Genomic DNA, 14,571 nt, shown 5'->3' on the forward strand with positions numbered 1-14,571 from the left:
TGGAGGCACTGTAAGAGGCCTAGTGCAAGTTCAGAGACTGTTATGTTTTAAACTGCTGCTTTCAAAACAAATTATTTACCAAGACAGAAAAAAAACATATTTTTGAGCTATTTGCAAGACTTCTGAAAAAACGCCTACTGCCTTGTTTTATAAAGTTGAAAAAAATATCTAAAATGCATGCTCATGTATGTTTTAGTTTTGTATAGATAAACCGTTTTGGGGAAAAATATAAATGTCTCCTCTAGCCCTCTACTGCTAATATTCCATCCTATTTTTTGGTAAGATTTAGGCTTTTCTCCCCCTCCACCCAGATTTCTTTGTTGCTAAAACACCAAGGAAAATCTGATATATTTAGAACATTTATTAAGAGGAACATAGTAGAAAAAACCCACTCTTTTCATAAGGAAATACAAGTTGGGGGCATAAACTAGTATTTCACTGCCTCTCAAACCTGATTCTTCCTCGCTGTCACTGTCCTCCAGCTCACTGTCCTCAATATCAGAGGGTGATCCTAACTGCTCCATTAGGATCCTTTCGCCCATAGAATGTTGCTGTGTCCATTGCATGTGAATGTCAGTGGATATTTTGGCAAAAAATATCCATATCCATCAAATGACATGTCTTTCATTGAGCATGATATTGCCCTGAAAAGTAGCCTAACTGCACAACGTTGCCCTGAGGCAACAAAAAGAAAACTATATTTGTTTATATATATATATATATATATATATATATATATATATATATATATATTTATATATATGTGTGTGTGTGTGTGTGTGTTCAAAACCTATCAAATATGCTTCTTTACAGGTTCCTACACAAGTAGATATTTTTTAATCTCTAGTTAAACATGCAAAATAATTAAATGTATTGTACACTTCAGTCACACCACGTGCTCAGGTTGCTCTGCTTCCTGAAAGAAGGTCCCTCCCCCAGTTGATACATCACACCAACTTCTGCACCTCATTGGATTGTTTACAGACATGTCATCACATATTATCATAATATGGGGAGGTTGAGGGGCAAAAATATGTTCTGTTGCCTAAGGGCAACGATGTGCAGTAGAGGGCTAGTTTTGGAAGCAGTATAAGAGGGGAGTGGGGGGGTGGGGAGCTGCAAAAAATTTAAATTTAAATAAAAGTGGTACTTTACAGGCTTTGCCAAGTTGCTCTTAGTCCTGAGCAAGCAGAACCTTTCCAGATGTTGTCCAGTACTGTTCTGTGAAGCAGACTCTTCCATAGGGTAGCCTGGGCTTGCGCTACAGTACAGTACATTACAGTACATTACAAGATCCAGACACAGGCTACTAGTCTACTGCATCCCACTGCTTCTCCAAGACAAAGCCCACATCTTAGACGCAATGAAAACAAGAGAGAAAAAACAAACAGACAAACTAAGAGAAGTGTTTTGCTTTTTATTTTATTTTTTATAGCTGGCTAACTAACTCAAAGACTCTGAGATGTTTTTATAGCATGTCTGTAAGGGGCTTGTACTCCACCCTGATTTTCCTGGTCCCCCTTGTTAGTGATCATCCAGTCTGTGTGTGCTCGCTCTTCTCTTCCTCCTATGCCTCTCCGTTTCTCTATCCAGCAAAGTTAAACAGAGCTGCCACTGTGAAGGAATGAAAGTTGGGGCCAAATGTGTGGAGTTTTATTTTTCAACAACATTTGCTCCCCCAGTCTTGACTACATGAGTTAGTAGGTACTGTTGGAAACTGGACTGATACCATTAGAGGGTTAAGGCATATTATGGGAAAGGGTTTACTGATTCAAAGAACAACTATGGAAAAGTGTTCCAGTGGCTGTTGATGATACTGAGGTGCATAGGTGACAACTGGCTGATCTACCTGCTCCTGTGGTTTTTCTACCATTCCGACTGGAAGTACCCATCGCCCTGTGAGCCCATCGCATGCCCAAGCATGCCCAGTTCTTTTCTTCTCCTCTCTTTTATTTCTTTACATTTTGGGGGTCTGTTCATTTTTGAGTTATGTGGAGAAAATTATGAAAGTGTTTGAAAGAAAACTCCTGGTTTGTGGTTATTGAATCTTTGTCCTCTCCCTCTTTCTTCAAGTCTGATTTTACTCAGGTCTTCTGTCCATAATGAAAAAGAGTATTGAAGATGTCAGAGATAAAATTCATTGAATGTGCGTGTGTATGCGTGTGTATGCAGGTACACACTGCATATTGTTAAATTGTTTAAGGTAAACAACATGTTAGATACCAAAGTACAACAAAGACACAGGAGTAAACCAAGCTGCTACTTTAAACTGCAGCATTGGAGGGTGGGTCACCATGGCAACCCTGACTTAGTATTCCCCTCCATCATATGAGGGGCGTGGCCAGACATGAGGGCGGGGTTTGTCTCCTGGGACCCATCTTCACAATGAAAAGGGAGGGCAGAGAGAGAGAGAAAGGCAGAGGAAAATGGTGTATCAAGCTCGACACACCTTCATTTCCCTCAGTCTTCCCTCTCTGTGCCGTTTCAGTCTATATACTGTATGTGAACCCTTCCTCTATCCTTTTCTATTCTTCTTTATTTCCCATGCTCTTGCATTACCATTACCCAGAGAAAAAAAAGTCTTCCCCCTGAATAGATTTCAAATGGTACACTCCAAATACACAACTGCAGCTTGGCTTGTAGGCTTCATGTCAATGACATTAGTTTGTGTGTGTGGCCTTCATGTTGCTACATCAGACAGCAAGACCACACAACAAAACCAGCAGGATGCAACTTACATACAAACTATATTCTTTAGCTTAGCTGGTATATAATGGCACAAGTACATAAGAACATATCCTAGTTGTATTGCTAGTATTGTCGTACCCCTGTCAACTCCCAGTAACCCCTATCTCAGATTCTAGAACCATTGTCCTTTTCTCAGTGCAGTTCTCGGTCTGTCTTGTCGTGTCTCTGACTGCCTCCCTGTCTGCTCATTGTCTGAAGGGAAGTTAAGCCAATTTCACCAGATTACTGTAATGAAATCACTGTGTGGAGTTGAGCTGTGTCCCACCACTAGAACAGGATGATGGGTAATTTCTCTAAATCTATTGGAGGAGGTAGAGAGGAGGTAGAGAAAGAGGTAACAGCCTGTCATGGACTCACCAAATATCTGTCCAGCTGACAGCTGGGTGTATGATCACAACTACTCACATAAAACACACAAACAAATGGCTATAAATTGAATTATTTGGCTTCTTATCTTGGAAACTGTATTAGCATGTTATGAGTCAGAATACTGGGCCGGAACAGCTTCAATGCGACAACATTGAGAAGGGTTGATAATGAATGATTATTGCACCTAGTCAGTCTAAAAACACCTAATATGCTATTATCAAATAGGAGAACACCAAAAAGATCAAGAAAACAGGGTATGAAATTATACAACTAACACTGAAGTAGCCATACGCTCTGAATGAGTCTCACATGGGACCACTGACGAGTCTGTGAAGATAACACTTCATGTGCTCCGACACGTCAGCAGCACTGGGCCCCAAAAAAAGTATATTTTTAGTTATTTATATCTGTCTTTTTTACAGGATTTTTTTTTTTTTTTAATGGGGTTGAAGGCGAATGAAGAAGGGAGTGAGGAAAAGAGTTGGAGACAGTCTGCAGCATCCCAGTAACCTCATCCATCTATCTGCTCTCCATCTATTATTCATCTCTCCACTCTTCATCCCTCATTCTTCTCAGGGCTGAGAAAATAGGTCACTCTGGGATAGCTAGCTAGGCTGCGTTTCATTTGGAGGCACTGCTTTCCTCGCCCCTCGTCTCTTATCTTGAAGAATTATCTGGCCTTAATGGCTGTCTATGTACTCCTATAATCTCCACCGGCACAGCCAGAAGAGGACTGGCCATCCCTCAGAGTGTGGTTCCTCTCTAGGTTTCTTTCTAGGGAGTTTTTCCTAGCCACCGTGCTTCTACATCTGCATTGCGTGCTGTTTGGGGTTTTAGGCTGGGTTCCTGTATAGCACTTTGTGACATCTGCTGATGTAAAAAGGGCTTTAAAAAAACCATTTGATTGATACCTGACTACTATTCTAAAGTATTTATTGTCCTTTTCAAATCACTCACTCGCTGAATCGTCCTCCCTCTGCGATATACCTTCCTCTCTCCATCGTCAGATAAGAAGATGGGTCTGGAGGAGAGGTAGAGCTAAAACGAAGGAACAGTTTACCTTTAGCATACAGCAGGGGGAGTTTGACTACATGTGTGACCGCTGCACAGTGCAAGGTTAACAGTTGGGGAGCCAATGTACTACATATGTGTATATGTTGTGGCAAAGCTTTGGTATAAGTCAGAAGGGTAGAGTGGTTCAAATATGACAAGAGTTGAGTCAACAACCTATTTTAAAGGCTAAAACATAATCTTCTTATCTTCAATACAACACAAACCCTGGGAAAGACCAACCAGTACTTATCAAGTTGAGCCATTTTCAACACTAAACAAATTGGCCATCACCTTTAAAAAGACTACAGACACTACAGAAGTATTATGGTTGGATGTTTAATGACAAATTGGTTTAGAAAACAATAATCAAAGGGGGTGAGCAATGACAAGGATTTTCTTACCATCTTCTTGAAGATATGAAACTAAAAACTAATTCCAAATACGATACAGTATACATACTGCAGTATAGTCCAACAGCCAAAACAGCAGCATATTTTCTTGCACAGTTAGGCCTACTGTACAAAGGCATGGGGGGTTATGAGGGCAGAAAATGTTCACCAAGCAGAGAGATTATTTCATTGGCCTCTTCAGTTTAAAGCAGTGTTTTCCAACTCTAATAATGTGTCATAGGGAAGAATGAGGGTACTCATCAGTGGTTCCCAACTCCAGTCCTCGAGTACCCCCAACCGCGTACATTTTTGTTGTAGCCCCAAACAAACTAACCTGATTCAACTCATTGAGGTCTTGATGATTAGTTGATAAGTTGAATCAGGTGTGCTTGTCTGTGGCTACAATACAAATGTGTGCTGTTGGGGGGGGGGACTTGAGGACTGGAGTTGGGAAACACTGATGAGTACCCTCATTCTTCCCTATGACAAACTATCACTCCCCACCTGTCCCATTCTCTCACTCACACACACACACAAAGAAGGCGGATACACATGCACATACACCCTGGCTCACTGCTGGTCTTCATAGAACACCTTGGCCATGGCTATGCCCACTTTTTGCACCTTTGTGTCCTTAACCTCTGGGCCCATGTTGGCCCGGGCCTGGCCTACCCAGTATTGCTCTGTACGACTCTGGAAGTCTTCCAGCGCCTCACCTGGCTGCACTGGGGGGTGATCCTCCTCATCTGTAAACGCATACACCACACAGAAGAGAGTGTTACTGCTGGTGTCAACACTACTGCGACTGACATTGTGTTTAGACAGCACTGTCCCTTGAGGCTTTCTATAAGAGGCTTTTGGCTTCGGCTTTGATGCAACCTGTTCACTGCTCTAGTGGAGAAGTACATTCTCTGATATACTACGGCTTTCAGCCAATCAGCATTCAGGTCTCGAACCATCCAGTTTATATTGTCTGATATAACACAGCTTTCAGCCAATCAGCACCATTGAATACATGAAGAGCAGAATAAAGTAGGGTTAGAAACATACACTGAAAAGAATAGAGGGATATTTCTCATTTACCTTGTTCGTCACTTTCTTCTTCAGATTCCTCCTCTTCGTCATCACCTCCTTTAGCCTTCTCTTCGTCATCACCTCCTTTAGCCTCCTCTTCTTCCCCCTCCTCATCGTCCTCTGAGTCAGACCAGTCGTCCAGCCACTCTTGGGTCTCTGCAGAGAGAAGCGGTCAGTGTGATCAGGAAGACAACCTCCATCCCACAGAAACACACAGACAGAAATCCCAGTTTCCCTCTTACTTACTGGGGTCCATCTCGACCAGCACCTCCCACTGGTCCATCTTGTGGAGGTCCAGACAGTACAGGTCGTTGAGGGTGAACTGGCGGTCGCCCACCTCAAACATGCCCCCATACAAATACAGCTTCCCATATTTCACTGTTGCCATGGCGCTGGAGCGAGCACAAGGCTCGACAAGGATGGCCGAGGCACCTTCCTCGCCTTCCTCCTCCTCCTCTTCCTCACTCTCTTCCTCCGCCTGTGTCCCGGGGATTATTTCCTTGATGGTCATGACCGTTCCGTCTTCAGTGACAATCTCCTTGATGACCTCCACAGGTCCCTGTGCTGCTGCTCCTTCCTCCTCCTGACCCTGCCCTGAACCCTCCCCTGTCTCCCCTCCCTTCTTCCCCCGTCGACGCTTCTTCTTCTCCGACTTACAGCCCTGGACAAGGGGAGGGAAAAACAGGTCAACAACAATAATATTAACACAGTTGCTTACAAATGTCCAAGTAAACATTATATTTACTGTATGTGCCAAAATGGAGGTTTCCAGCAGTTACCTTGAGCTGAGCAGGGAACCAGCGGTGCTTGTTGATGTCATACAGGTAAAGGTCGTTGTAGAAGTCCCCCTCCAGAGTCTCATCTTCCTCCTCGTCACACACCCCTCCGAAGAGCAGCGCCCGGCCCGTGGGCCCCACAGCCAGGGAGAAGCCCGACCGGGCGGGTGGCTTGGAGCCTGAGGGACTCACCCGAGACCACAACCACTTCTCTGAAAGGGACAGGGATAAAATAAACATGAGGAGCAATGTTATGTGAATAGAAATCCCATTGCCTCTCTGCCCTGCGTTTTATATGTCCAGGCTAGTCTGTAGCCAATAGTAAGTATAAGCCTGAGCATCACTGTACCTTGTTCTTCTTTGCCATCTCTCTTGAGAAGAAACATGTCAGAGTGGATGGTTCCCTTTTCCACATCTTTCTTAGCTTTCTAATAGGGAACAATAACACACAACTTTGATTAAAATGTCATGGAGTTATTCAAAGACTTGCTGCATATCTCTCAATATCATATCGAATTAACATGAGCAAACTTAAGAACCTGTTGTGCACACACACACACACACACACACCACTTTGGAGTATCCTCCGTAGATGATGACCCCCGAGCAATCGGGGGTAGAAGTCATCTGGCAGGCTGAGCGAGGGGAGGGGCCGTTGCCGGAGGGGGAGAGGCGACTCCAGGTGAAGGAGTCCAGACTGAAGGCGTGTACATCGTTGTAGTAGATAAAATCCCTGCAATATAAGAAGTACACTATCAACAAAATAATCTAGTTCATTTTGCATATTTCATGCAGCGGCTGTATCTAATATTGTGATAGTTTGACCTCCATAAAGCTAGCCAGAAGGTTCTCTTTCCTCTCCTCTTATTTCCTACAATTACTCCGCCTATCACCTCTCCTTAACTGACACGATAGCTCCTCCCATCATCTCTCCTTACCTAGCACTTTCGTGGAAGCCTCCGAACACCAGCAACTGCCTCTTACTCAGGACCATACGATGTCCACTCCTACCAGAGGGTGCACCTGGAACCCTGGGTTACAGACACAACACTTGAATTCACACACACACTGACACAAACAGGTTCATCTAGTAGCATCTCAAACATACGTTTAACCCACTATTACTACAATAGCAATATGGCTCCCTCACTTGATCTGCTCCCAGGTGTTTGTGGAGAGGTGAAGAACCCAGAGGTCTTTATAGTGGTAGAACTGCTCCCCGTCAGGAGACGCAAACTCCCCGCCAAACAACCACAGCTGCCCCCCTGCCTGGGGAACTACCACCGCCTGCAGAGAGGGAGAAAGAGAGAGAGAGAAAGGAGAGAGAGAGAGAGAAAGGAGAGAGAGAGAGAAAGGAGAGAGAGAAAGGAGAGAGAGAGAGAGAGAAAGGAGAGAAAGAGAGAGAGAGAGAGAAAGGAGAGAAAGGAGAGAGAGAGAGAGAGAGAGAGAGAGAGAGAGAGAAAGATGGAGAAAGTTGGAAGGGAGAGAGAGAGTTATCAGATAGATACCATCTACTTTGGCATTCTCTCAAATCTCTTCATAGCTGTATCAAGCAGAGTCTGTCCCCTGGTGTCCAAAAGGGAGAATGACAGAACAATGGGCAGGCTGCCACCTGAGACCCGCAGTGAGAGGAATCACTCATCCACAACAGAGAAAAAGTTAAAAAATAAAATAAAACATGTCAGTAAAGGTGTGACATGCCTTTGAGTTCCCCAGAAGTAGAACAAAGGTGTGAAAACGTTACCCTGAGCTGTCTAAGTGACTATAAAGAGTAAAGATAGACTCCTTGAAGAAGGCAGGGGGGATCTGGTGAGCTCTGTAAAGTACAGGGATGCAAATTGGTGAGGGCTCAAAAAGTTGAAAAAAATGTTTCACGGAAACACACGAGAAATCGATGGAAATGTTCTGTTTGTCTCTCTACATTTAGGTATATTCATACTGATACTGTACATTTTTACACCCACTGTATATCAACCGTATATCCACTGTATATCAACCGTATACCCACTGTATATCAACCGTATATCCACTGTATATCAACCGTATATCCACTGTATATCAACCGTATACACACTGTATATCAACCGTATATCAACCGTATACCCACTGTATATCAACCGTATACACACTGTATATCAACCGTATATCAACCGTATACCCACTGTATATCAACCGTATACCCACTGTATATCAACTGTATACCCACTGTATATCAACCATATACCCACTGTATATCAACCGTATACCCACTGTATATCAACCGTACACCCACTGTATATTTGTATAACTGCTCATTCTCTTATAGCTCTATGCTCACTCTACCTAGTTGTATATCATGTATGTAAACTTTGTTTAAACGCCGCTGTCTGTATTCTGTCTCTAAATATTGTCTATCACTAGCAGCACCATATCACTAAGTAATATTCTGAGTATGTGTAAATGTACTTGTCGAATAAAGGGGATTCTGATTTTACTAACAATGTGATACCAGGCCAACTACCACAATACCTAGGAGTATGGTGATCCACCCCCTCAGATTGAGCTTAGAATTATATTGATTAGACATATGCATCCTACCTTTGAAGCATCTCTTTGACTAGGCTATCTATCCCTTTTCCCTGCGCCATCCAAATGTGCGCATAGCCAAGGTACCATGGTGTTCGCTAGCTAGCCAGGTAACATGACTAAACAAAGTCGTTTGTTATGAAACCAAAAACTCCCAAAATGGCCTGCTTGTTCTTACAGGCGAAATGAAAAGATACCTATCCACTTTGCTCACCCTGGGAGCTGCTCTAATAATTAAACAAATGTAACAACAGAAACCCCATGACTGTCTGCACACCCCAACTCGCCATCACGGCTAAATAACATTTTCAAAACTGATGGAGATGCGCATAAAGAACGGACGGCGAGAAGCAGCTGAGTAGGCTAATGGCTGGTTAGGGGGATGCGGCTGACTGCTCACATCTGTCACACGTGATATTGGATGAAGCACTCATTCTGATATAATATATCTGACATCACGCTCTGAACTCCGTTTGATATTCAATTTGTAGGACGCGTAGGGTAGGGATGCATCCTGTACTCGTTCATTTAGAGAGAGAAGGCAGTAATCGCAGAGGGAGAAGATCTGTTTGCGTTCTCTTTTATAGCTTTAATGTGTGATACACTCTACGTCTGCGCACTTTGCGTCAGATCCGCCCAACACCTTCCTTTAAAGGATCTACACATTTCACGTGGATTATCTATTTTGAGATCTAAACGGCGAATATCATTGAAGAGACATGTTTGCATCCCTGAAAGAAAATGGGGGTGGTTGTAGAGATGGTGGTTGGAGGTTGAAAGGAGGTACATAGTTACCTGGTGAGCACAGCGTCGTGGAGGAGGGTTGGGGATGTCTGACTTCACCCAGGTGTTCTTCTTTATGTTATAGAAGAACAGGTCATTGTAGAGGTACGTCTGAAAGAAAGAAAATTAACCCACTGTCAACCCTATTCATCCAGTCAAAAAGGATTAATAACAGACAAAAAATGGTGAATATAAATATATGAATACATTAATAAATATATGAATACATTAATAAATATATGAATATAAAGGCTCCCGAGTGGCGCAGCGGTCTAAGGCACTGCTTCTCAGTGCTAGAGGCGTCACTACAGACCCTGGTTCGATTCCAGGCTGTATCACAACCAGCCATGATTGGGAGTCCCATAGGGCGGCACACAATTGGCCCAGCGTCGTCCTGGTTAGGGTTTGGCCGGTGTAGGCCGCCATTGTAAATAAGAATTTGTTCTTAACTGACTTGCCTGATTAAATAAAGGTCAAATAAAAAAAAGGTGTTCAACATACACTATATATACAAAAGTATTTGGACACCCCTTCAAATTAGTGGATTTGGCTATGCTGACAGGTGTATAAAATCGAGCACACAGCCATGCAATCTCCATAGACAAACACTGGCAGTAGAATGGCCTTACTGAAGAGCTCAGTGACTTTCAGTGTGGCCCCTTCATAGGATTCCACCTTTCCAACAAGTCAGTTCATCAAAATGCTGTGCTGTTATTGTGAAGTGAAAACATCCAGGACCAACAACGGCTCAGCCGCGAAGTGCTAGGGCAGACAAGCTCACAGAACGAGACTGTAAGCTTCAGTGCTGAAGCGTGTAAAAATCATCTGTCCTCAGTTGCAACACTCACTACCGAGTTCCAAACTGCCTCGGGAAGCAACATCAGCACAAGAACTGTTTGTCGGGAGTTTCATGAAATGGGTTTCCATGGCCGAGCAGCCGCAAACAAGCCTAAGATCACCATGCGCAAGTGGTGTAAAGCTCGCCGCCATTGGACTCTGGAGCAGTGGAAACGTGTTCTCCGGAGTGATGAATCACATTTCACCATCTGATAGTCTGACAGATGAATGCATAGTGCAAACTGTAAAGTTTGGTGGAGGAGGAAAAATGGTCTGGGGCTGTTTTTCATGGCCCCTTAGTTCCAGTGAAGGGAAATCTTAATGCTACAGCATACAATGACATTCTAGACAATTCTGTGCTTCCAACTTTATGGCAACAGTTTGGGGAAGGCCCTTTCCTGGTTCAGCATGACAATGCCCCCGTGCACAAAGCAAGGTCCATACAGAAATGGTTTGTCGAGATCGGTGTGGAAGAACTTGACTGGCCTGCTCAAAGCCCTGATCTCAACCCCATCGAACACCTTTGGGATTAATTGGAATGACGGCTACGAGCCAGGCCTAATCGCCCAACATCAGACTTCACTAATGCTTGTGGCTGAATGGAAGCACATACCTGCAGCAATGTTCCAACATCTAGTGGAAAGCCTTCCCAGAAGAGTGGAGGCTGTTATAGTAGCAAAGGAGGGACCAACTCCATATTAAAGCCCATGATTTTGGAATGAGATGTTCGACGAGCAGGTGTCCACATGCTTTTGGTCATGTAGTGTATATGAATCGTACCTTTTTGCCATTGAAGAACTCGCCTCCAAACAAGATCAGCTCATCCTTGTCGGGGTGTGCTGACAGAGAGGCGTTCAACCTGTGTGAGTGATGATACAAACAGGATACCACTACTATCAAATCAAATCACATTTTATTGGTCGCATACACATATTTAACAGATGTTATTGCAGGTGTAGCAAAATGCTTGTGACACCTGGCTGTGAAATCACCTAACACCTGGCTCTAACTTGAGCTGCCACACCTAACACCAGGCTCATGTTCAGTAGGCACGAAACAGCAAAGGTTTTGAAATTTAAAACATCTAAAACGAGACAATTCTTATTGTACAAGATCAGCCATAGTAACTCCCTGGTTTCAACACATTTTCTCCCGTTTTGTGCCCATTGAACACGAACCAGGTCAACACCTATCAACATCTAGGACAGAGTAGTGGGTCACCTGGATGAGGGGGGCGGGCAGGCGGTCTCCACAACTGTTGTCTTCTTTGCATCCAAGGACTGAAACTCAGCTATCAGCGCAGCCAGGTCCTCCTGTACCAATGCCAAAGGAAAACAACACAGCAGTGAACAACAGCTGAAACTATTCACTCTGTACAATGTCTGTCAGACAACGACATTAATGTAATGTGATTGAGTAGAAATTAATTGACTTGGAATTTTACACACACACACACAATTTTATGCAATAAGATGTTATGCTATAAAGATATTGTAATGTACTGTAGAACTATCTAGCTAGCTAATGTTAGTAGCTAGCAGTTGAAAGGGAGACAGACATGTTACCTCTTCTCGTTTAGACCGCTTTGAAATCTTTTTATCCATTTTGGCTGCTGTCTTCTCTGCTCCTTTCACTTTCTTTTGCTCTTTTTTACCCTTTTTGCCCATTTTTACAGGACAGTACTAGCTACAGATTAGCTTTGAATCAGTTGTGGAATCAGAACCACATGGAAATTGTCTAGCTAAATAAACTCACATGTACTTCCACAGACAAGCGCGGTTCACTTCCGGCAACAACAGCGAAGTGACATAGAAACATGTCTATACAATATGAAATAGTGCCACCCGTTGGACTGGATGTAGTACTAGCTCACTCCTAGTAAAATGAGAAGCAGGTTTAGACTCTAGAAATAGTTAGTTCGTGAAAAACTGTAAATCTAAAGGAATATCAACTTGGAAAGTGTAGGCTAGTTCTGTGGACCAGTGATCTGGGAAGCATTGCAGATGTTATTTCACACAATGAGTTCAGTAGATTATGCTACATTTAAAGAAATTATGTTTCAACTCATATTTGTATCATGTAAGACATAATGCCTGGTATTGTAAAGAAGTATGTTAAAGGGCACGTAAAAAGATTAAGCTCATTCTTTTTAGAGAGGACAGGCCTGTTGCATGTTGTAACATAATTAATTGAGTTGGTCAGGAGAGTCCCAATCACTCAGACCTATATCTATCCTACCCTGTCTTTCCAAGGTCTTCGAAAGCCAAGTTAACAAACAGATTACCGACCATTTCGAATCCCACCATACCTTCTCCGCTATGCAATCTGGTTTCCGAGCTGTTCATGGGTGCACCTCAGCCACGCTCAAGGTCCCAAACGATATCATAACCATCGATAAGAGACATTACTGTGCAGCCGTACTCATCGACCTGGCCAAGTCTTTCGACTCTGTCAATCACCACATTCTTATTGGCAGACTCGACAGCCTTGGTTTCTCAAATGATTGCCTCGCCTGGTTTACCAACTACTTCTCTGATAGAGTTCAGTGTGTCAAATCGGAGGGCCTGTTGTACGGACCTCTGGCAGTCTCTATGGGGGTGCCACAGGGTTAAATTCTCGGGCCGACTCTCTTCTCTGTATACATCAATGATGTCGCTCTTGCTGCTGGTGATTCTCTGATACACCTCTACGCAGACAACACCATTCTGTATACTTCTGGCCCCTCTTTGGACACTGTGTTAACTAACCTCCAGACGAGCTTCAATGCCATACAACTCTCCTTCCCTGGCCTCCAACTGCTCTTAAATGCAAGTAAAACTAAATGCATGCTATTCAATTGATCACTGCCCGCACCTGCCCGCCCGTCCAGCATCACTACTCTGGAACGGCTCTGACTTAGAATATGTGGACAACTACAAATACCTAGGTGTCTGGTTAGACTGTAAACTCTCCTTCCAGACTCACATTAAGCATCTCCAATCCAAAATGAAATCTAGAATCGGCATCCTATATCGCAACAAAGCATCCTTCACTCATGCTGCCAAACATACCCTCGTAAAACTGACCATCCTACCGATCCTCGACTTCGGCGATGTCATCTATAAAATAGCCTCCAACACTCTACTCAACAAATTGGATGCAGTCTATCACAGTGCCATCCGTTTTGTCACCAAAGCCCCATATACTATCCACCACTGCGACCTGTACGCTCTCATTGGTTGGCCCTCGCTTCATACTCATCGCCAAACCCACTGGCTACAGGTTACCTACAAGTCTCTGCTAGATAAAGCCCCGCCTTATCTCAGCTCACTGGTCACCATAGCAGTACCCACTCGTAGCATTCGCTCCAGCAGGTATATCTCACTGGTCACCCCCAAAGCCAATTCCTCTTTTGGTCGCCTTTCCTTCCAGTTCTCTGCTGCCAATGACTGGAATGAACTGCAAAAATCACTGAAGCTGGAGACTCATATCTCCCTCACTAGCTTTACGCACCAGCTGTAAGAGCAGCTCACAGATCACTGCACCTGTACATAGCCCATCTGTAAACAGCCCATCTATCTACCTCATCCCCATACTGTATTTATTGATTTATCTTGCTCCTTTGCACCCCAGTATCTATACTTGCACATTCATCTTCTGCACATCTACCATTCCAGTGTTTAATTGCTATATTGTAATTACTTCGCCACCATGGCCTATTTATTGCCTTAACTCCCTTATCTTACCTCATTTGCACTCACTGTATATAGACTTCTTGTCTTCTTTTTTCTGCTGTATTATTGACTGTATGTTTTGTTTATTCCATGTGTAACTTTGTGTTGTTGTATGTGTCGAATTGCTATGCTTTATCTTGGCCAGGTCGCAGTTGCAAATGAGAACTTGTTCTCAACTAGCCTACCTGGTTAAATAAAGGTGAAATGTAAAAAAATAATAATAAAAAAATATTCCTCCTGGTGGTGTATAATTTAACATCACCT

General features: G+C 43.5%; 1 protein-coding gene across 1 annotated transcript; it reads right to left on the reverse strand.

Moving 5' to 3' along the window:
* Positions 1-4,981: 4,981 nt before the first annotated feature.
* On the reverse strand, positions 4,982-12,360 carry klhdc4 (kelch domain containing 4). The gene is made up of 12 exons (XM_039018081.1): positions 12,160-12,360; positions 11,816-11,907; positions 11,375-11,453; positions 9,770-9,868; positions 7,560-7,696; positions 7,348-7,440; positions 6,980-7,142; positions 6,759-6,837; positions 6,413-6,621; positions 5,880-6,294; positions 5,643-5,789; positions 4,982-5,305 (listed from the first exon to the last, which is right to left on the reverse strand). The coding sequence occupies exons 1-12, from the start codon at positions 12,259-12,261 to the stop codon at positions 5,130-5,132; spliced, it is 1,791 nt and encodes a 596-aa protein (XP_038874009.1). The 5' UTR covers positions 12,262-12,360; the 3' UTR covers positions 4,982-5,129.
* Positions 12,361-14,571: the final 2,211 nt, after the last annotated feature.

The sequence above is a fragment of the Salvelinus namaycush genome, chromosome 21, assembly GCF_016432855.1.
Source record: "Salvelinus namaycush isolate Seneca chromosome 21, SaNama_1.0, whole genome shotgun sequence".
NCBI lineage: Eukaryota > Metazoa > Chordata > Actinopteri > Salmoniformes > Salmonidae > Salvelinus > Salvelinus namaycush.